Consider the following 7,500-nt stretch of genomic DNA (forward strand, 5'->3'; position numbering starts at 1 on the left):
ACACACATCTGCCCCCCCTAACCCCCTCCCCATGCAACCATCGCCTCCTTACACCCCAAGCTACTTACCCAAAACTAAAAATTCACCTCCCCTCCCTAAAAATATCACCTCCCTTAAATAAGAAAATGAACACCTAAAAAGGTCCATTCCCCTCTAAAACAAAAATATTCCTTTCAAAAAAGAAAAAGAAGAAAAAAAACACCTTAAGTACCCTCCCCCCCCCAAAAAAAAATAAAAAAAACACTCCCCCCTTAAATAATAATAATAATAATGATAATAATAATAATAATAATAATAATAATAATAATAATAATAATAATAATAATAATCACCCCCCATAAAAAGTATACATCACCTTACCCCCCCTTAAACAATAATAATAATCACCCCCCCAAAAAAAAAAAATAATAATAACAATATGAAGACCGAAAGGCATTGTCCCCCCACCAAGTCCTACCCCACCCGCCCCCAGACTAGCCTCAGACGACCTACCTTGTCACGCCCCTTCCTCTTGGTGGAAGCCCTCTTCTTGGGGGACTTCCGGAGCGAGGACTTGAAGGAGCCGCGCCGGGGGAGCTTCACGATCCACGAGGGCGGGACGATGATGCTGGAGTGCAGTCCTGCCGAAGGAGAAGACGGAGGGGGTTAGAGCAAGGGCGGCGGGGGCTGGCGAGGCGCGGGAGGAAGCGATGGGGTTGGAAGGGCGTGGGTGGAGAGGTGTGTGTGTGGGGGGGGGGGCGTGTGTGTGTTGTGTGTTGTGTGTGTGTGGGGGGCGGCGTGTGTGTGTGTGGGGGTGGGGGGGGCGTGTGGGGGGGGGGTGGGGGGGGGGCGTGTGTGTGTGGGGGGGGCGTGTGTGTGTGTGTGTGTGTGTGTGTGTGTGTGTGTGTGTGTGTGTGTGTGTGTGTGTGTGTGTGTGTGTGTGTGTGTGTGTGCATGTGTGTTGTGTGTGTGTGGGTGCGTGCGTGCGTGCGTGCGTGCGTGCGTGCGTGTTCTGTTCTGTGCGTGTGTTTGAGTGTGTGGATTGTTCAAACATATAAAATGCTAAGACAAAAACATAAACAGGAAACAGAAGGACAACATCGGGTGTGAAAATATGGCACAGACATTATGCGTGCGTGCGTGTGTGTGGAATTCATGACGAACAGATTGCAACAGGAACAACAAAGGGAAGGACAAGAAAACACACGAATATGCGTGTGTGTGTGTGTGATTAAACAACAAGAAATATACTATCAATATAATCACAATACACTAAATGTAATGATAATAATGATAAAGATGATGAAAATAACAACTGTAATGTTACAAGATCACAACACCAGCATAATAACACCGACAGTGTAAAAGATAACAGGGATATTAATTAGGACAATGAATAATTAATAATACAGCCAATATCACAACGGCAACATGACCCACGTAATCATAATACCAATAACGCTGCCGCACCTTACAAACAACAAGAACAATAAGAACATCCCTTTTTCAAAAGTCAAACATCACATCAGTATATCCGACAACACGTGAAATCGGGCAAGTCCTGTCCGCAGACTTTCAGACAACGCGGATTCGGAACTCGGCCGATTCCCTTCAATATTTTCAAGGTCGATTAAAAGTGTGGCTTTCAAATTTCATCTCAAGGGCGCCGGCTTGACGTGACCCTACAAAACGCAAAGATTCAAGAGCAAAATGAGTTTTGAATTGTAAGGTTAAGTAAAGGAAAGCAAATGTCATGTCAGTATTTAACATGGTGGAAAAAATAGAAAATATTACAGGCTACTGTTTTGCCGCATCTTATCTCAATCCCATTAATCGCCATAGTCAATATCAACATTAATAAACTTTTCTGTGAACGAAAATAGACGCATAAATAATATATACATCAGAAGAATATTTTACACAAGATAAAATCTGTCACGAATTGTAATGAAAACAAAGATAGTCATACACGCACATAAGGATACATACACATGTATATGCATGTTTATACATAGTGCACAGGTGATATTGTGTGTATGGATCTATAATCATGTACCTATGTGCATGTATAAGTATATAAACGAATAAACATAAACACGCAACACACACACAGATAAACACACACACACACACACACACACACACACACACACACACACACACACACACACACACACACACACACACACACACACACCCCTGCATGTACATAATGCCACAGCCCCGCCTCTTCAGTCCAATTGACAACCAACCCGCCTTGCCCGCCCGCAGCGCGCCCCTCCCAGCATGAAATTCATCTTTAGTCCGAAATTCATCCTACACGCCCAGCTGGACTCCACACGCCCGCGCCTACTGCTCTCATGCACGGGGGAACAGGACCAATCATGAGGTTGGCTGCTTAATTCCCATCTAATGATTGCATGGTGAGGGAATGGGGGAGGGGGAGGGAGAGGGGGAGGGGGGTAGACATGGAGGGGGATGGAAGGGGTCGATATGGAGGGGAGGAGGGCAAAGGGGTGGAAGGGGAAGGGGGACTGGGGAGGGGGGGGTCGACATGGAGGGGAGGGCAAGGGGGTGGAAGGGCGGAGGAAAGGTGGGAAGTGAGGGAGGGGTGGGGGTCGACATGGGGGGAGGAAGTGAGGGAGGGGTGGGTGGTCGACAGGAGGGGGGAGGGCCAATGGGTGGAAGGGTGGAAGGTTGGAAGGGGAAGGGGGGACTGGAGAAGGGAAAAATGGAGAGGAGGAAGGGGAAAAAAGGTGGATTATAAGGATAAAGAAAACATACCACAACGGGTAAGACGAGAAATTAGACAAAACTAAAAATAAAATGAAAATGAAATGAAAAAAATGAAAATAATCTTTGAAATAAATCCGAACACGAGAGTGCAATCTCATCAAATAAAATCTGTTGCAAAGACCCCATGAAACATTACACATGATTAACGTCAAAAGCCCAGAGAGAGAAATGCAAATTAAAACCAATATCCAGCGACTCCCCTCCAAAAAAAAGAAAGAATAAATGAATAAATAAATAAATAAATAAATAAACAACACAGGCACATAATGACAGGACCAACTATGCAAAAAAGAAAAGAAAATGAGAAAAAAAACATATACAAAAAAAATAAATAAATAAACAAAAAATAAATAATAAAATAAAGAAAATAAAGAAATAAATAAAGACAAGAAATACGACCCCTACCTCCCACCTCCCCCTTACCCCCAGACCCCTCAACCCCACCTACAGCGCCGCCCATCAAACCACAACGTCCTGTAACCAGGCAATAACAGCCAAAGAGTCTGTCGCGTCAGCTTTAACACGATCCACGGGGCTCCCGAGGTAAGGCCAAAACCCGTGAATTATAGACAATGGAGGCTTCTGCTGATACCCCCCCTCCCCTCCCCTCCCCTCCCCCCATGAGAACCCCTCGATCTCCCCATGTCCTGCGAGAGTGTCGTCTTCGTTGCAAAGTTGTTGATGTTATAGTGTAAATAATGATATTAACGATAATGGTGATAATAACGATAACACAAACAATAGCAATAACAACAGCATCAATAATAATAATAATAATAATAATAATAATAATAATAATAATAATATATAATACATATAATATATATATTATATATATAATAATAATAATCAATAATAATAATAATAATAATGATGATAATAGCTAATAACAAAAATAATGATTATGATTGTCATTATCATTATCATCAAAGTCCATTGCCACATTTATCATTTATAATTTACATTTCATTGTTATTTATATCACCAGCATCAATGTTATCATTACAATCATCATGATCATAATTCCTCTTATTCTTATTGTCAATCGCCATCGTCATCATCATCATCATCATCACCACCACCATTAGTATTATCTATTATCATCATTATCTTTATCACCATCTTCACTCTCTTCATAAAATAAGTATCAGACTGAAGCATTTGTGAAATTCTGTTTTATTTTGAGACGCCAAAATCCGTTTCGAGAATGAATTAGTAGTTTCTGGAACAACGCGGAGGCATGTGGACATACTTGTACATACATACATGTGGGTGAGAGTAAGTGCATCAGCGCGTGTGCATAAAATATACGTACATCCACAAACACACACACACACACACACGCAACACGCCCATGCATAACCACACACACACACGCAGTACGCCCATGCATAACTACACACACATACATAACCACACACACATGCATAACTACATACGCGCACACACACACGCACACAAACGCAATCACAGAACACAGATAAAGAGGAAATGGATATTAAAAAGTACAGTCCCCCCACCATACCCGCATCCCCTACCACCCCTACCACCACCCTATCCACATGTAGAGGAAATAGAGATTTAAAAAGTAAACTGTCCCTCCACCATACCCGCATCCCTTACCCCCTACCCCACCCTCCTCCCACCCCACCCACATCCCCTGCCCCCACCATACCCCCTCCCCGCCCTCGTCCCTGGGTGCATATCCCCCTATCCCCACCCTACCCCCATCCCTTCCGCACTCTACCCCATCCCCTGCCCCCACCATACACCCTTTCCCGCCCCTCATCCCTGGGTGCATTTCCCCCCTTATCCCCACCCTACCCCCATCCCTTGCCCGCACCCTACCCCATTCCCTACCCCCACCCCACCCCCACCTTCCCCCCTCCCCGTCCCTCGTCCCTGGGTGCATTCCCCCCTATCCCTACCCCCACCCCCATCCCCTGCCCGCACCCTACCCCATCCCCTGCCCCCACCATAACCCCTTTCCCGCCCCTCGTCCCTGGGTGCATTTCCCCCTACCCTTATCCCCTGCCCGCACCCTAACCCATCCCCTACCCCCACCCCAACCCCCACCTTCCCCCTCCCCGCCCCTCGTCCCTGGGTGCATTTCCCCCCTATCCCCTCCCTGCCCCCACCTTCCCCCTCCCCGCCCCTCGTCCCTGGGTGCATCCCCTATCCCCACCTTACCCGCACCCTACCTCCATCCGTTGCCCCCACCCTACCTCTATCCCCACCCCCCACCCCACCCCCCACCTTCCCCCCTCCCCGCCCCTCGTCCTTGGGTGCACTTCAGCCTGACGCGGGGCCCTAAACAGCGCAGTTTGGGTCAAGGGCGAAGTGGCCGATGAAGCTAATGAGTGAAGTTACGGGCGCGCAGGTGAGCCGGGCCGACACACCCACCCTTCCTCCTTCCTCTTTCCTCCTTCTCGTCAGTTTTCCTTCTCTTCCTCCTTCTCTTTCTCCTCCTTCCTTATTCTCTCCAGTTTTCCTTCTCTTCCTCCTCCTTCCTTCTTCTCTCTAGTTTTCCTTCTCTTCCTCCTTCTCTTCAGTTTTCCTTCTCTTACTCCTTCTTTCTTCTTCTCTCCAGTTTTCCTTCTCTTCCCCCTCCTTCCTTCTTCTCTCCAGTTTTCCTTCTCTTCCTCCTCCTTCCTCCTTCTCTTCAGTTTTCCTTCTCTTCCTCCTTCTCTCCAGTTTTCCTTCTCTTCCCCCTCCTTCTCCTTCTCGTCAGTTTTCCTTCTCTTCCTCCTCCTTCTCGTCAGTTTTCCTTCTCTTCCTCCTCCTTCTCGTCAGTTTTCCTTCTCTTCCTCCTCCTCCTCGTCAGTTTTCCTTCTCTTCCTCCTCCTTCTCGTCAGTTTTCCTTCTCTTCCTCCTCCTTCCTTCTTCTCTCTAGTTTTCCTTCTCTTCCTCCTCCTTCCTTCTTCTCTCCAGTTTTCCTTCTCTTCCTCCTTCTCTCCAGTTTTCCTTCTCTTCCTCCTCCTCTTTGAGGCAATATGATTTCTTGTTTTTAATCCCCTCTTCTTCTTCTTCGTACTTGTATTGCTGCTCCTCGTTCGACGCTTAACGATCTTCCTCCCATTCTTCCTTTCTTCTCACTTTTCTTTCTCCTCCTCCTTCTTTTTCTTCTTTTTTTCCTCCTCCTCCTCCTCCTCCTTCTTCTTCTTCTTCTTCTTCTTCTTCTTCTTCTTCTTCTTCTTCTTCTTCTTCTTCTTCTTCTTCTTCTCCTTCTCCTTCTCCTTCTCCTTCTCCTTCTCCTTCTCCTTCTCCTTCTCCTTCTCCTTCTCCTTCTCCTTCTCCTTCTCCTTCACTTTCACTTTCACTTTCACTTTCACTTTCACTTTCACTTTCACTTTCACTTTCACTTTCACCTTCTCCTCCTCTACCTCCACCCTCCCTCCCTCTTCCATCCCTCACCAAGATAACTGAAATAAAGTCTTATAGACAACTAGATTAAAACTTTTTTCTCTCTCTCTAAATACAACAAACATCCCACGAACAATGTCTGTATATTCCAAGGGATAGAAAAGATTAAAAAAAACACCATTATGGAAAAAAACACAAACTATAAACACCCGGAATGCACGAGTTAAATAAGCATTTTTTAAATGAATTTCTGAGAACTAGCTTATAAGGTGCTTATCAACATCAAAACAATATCTTTCAGCTTTTTTACAATGTCACTTTTTTTATCTTTTATTTTGCCATTTCAATCACCTAAACCCCGATCGGAAAAAAATAACACGTCTATAACGACTTGCTGCTCACCGCAAACAACCATCTTAATCAATCATACACCCTCCTTTGGTCTATTCATCTTAAAAGACCTGGAAAAAATCAAAATCTTTTATTTTCGCCTATAAATAATACAGGAAGGAAAAAAAAGACACATAAAAAAACAACAACTTTTCTTTTCGTCTATAAATAATACTGAAAAAAACAACTTTTCTTTTCGCCTATAAATAATACTGAAAAAACAACTTTTCTTTTCGCCTATAAATAATACTGAAAAAAAACAACTTTTCCTTTCTCCTATAAATAATCCTGGGAAATATACAACAAAACGGTGCGAGGGGGATAGTTGCGTAATGTGTAGCAAGCGGACCAGAACGCTGGATTGTTATTTGAAGCTGACTGAAAATGCTAGGGTAAAAAAAAAAAAAAAAGCTAGGCTACATGCGAAACAATAGTCTCCAAAGGGCTATTGTTACTTCAATCCATGCCATTTAATGATGCCTTTCTCTCTCTCGGTGTGTGTGTGTGTGTGTGTGTGTGTGTGTGTGTGTGTGTGTGTGTGTGTGTGTGTGTGTGTGTGTGTGTGTGTGTGTGTGTGTGTGTGTGTCTGTCTATCCGTCTGTCTGTCTGTATGTCTCTTTCTCTTAATCTCTCACTACCTCTCTCTCTTAATCTCTCTTAATCTCTCTTAATCTCTCTCTCTCTCTCTCCCTCTCTCTCTCTCTCTCTCTCTCTCTCTCTCTCTCTCTCTCTCTCTCTCTCTCTCTCTCTCTCTTCTAATCTCCCTCCCCCTCTCCATCTCCTTCTCCCTCTCTCTCCCTCTCCAAAGGCCAAAATATAGCAAGAATAGTAAACAAACAAACAAACAAACAAACAGAAAGGATTGCGGTGTGACAACGAAAGCAAAATGAAAGCGAAGGGCAAGGCAAGCACTAAAGCAGAACTCCCGCCTTCAAAGCCAAGGCGAGAGAGCCAAGCAGAGATCATTATGCC

At 44.8% G+C, this 7,500-nt stretch overlaps 1 protein-coding gene across 14 annotated transcripts in view; it reads right to left on the minus strand.

Annotated features, from left to right (window-relative positions):
• The window catches only part of rdgA (retinal degeneration A), a 423,680-nt gene that overhangs the window by 68,139 nt on the left and 348,041 nt on the right, over nucleotides 1-7,500 (minus strand). For all 14 annotated transcript variants that reach the window (XM_070122262.1, XM_070122261.1, XM_070122258.1 and 11 more), the window contains exon 5: nucleotides 493-620. In XM_070122262.1, the coding sequence (XP_069978363.1) occupies nucleotides 493-620 (128 nt within the window). The remainder of the gene's footprint in view (nucleotides 1-492; nucleotides 621-7,500) is intronic.

Source organism: Penaeus vannamei, chromosome 5 (assembly GCF_042767895.1).
Source record: "Penaeus vannamei isolate JL-2024 chromosome 5, ASM4276789v1, whole genome shotgun sequence".
Taxonomy (NCBI): Eukaryota; Metazoa; Arthropoda; class Malacostraca; order Decapoda; family Penaeidae; genus Penaeus; species Penaeus vannamei.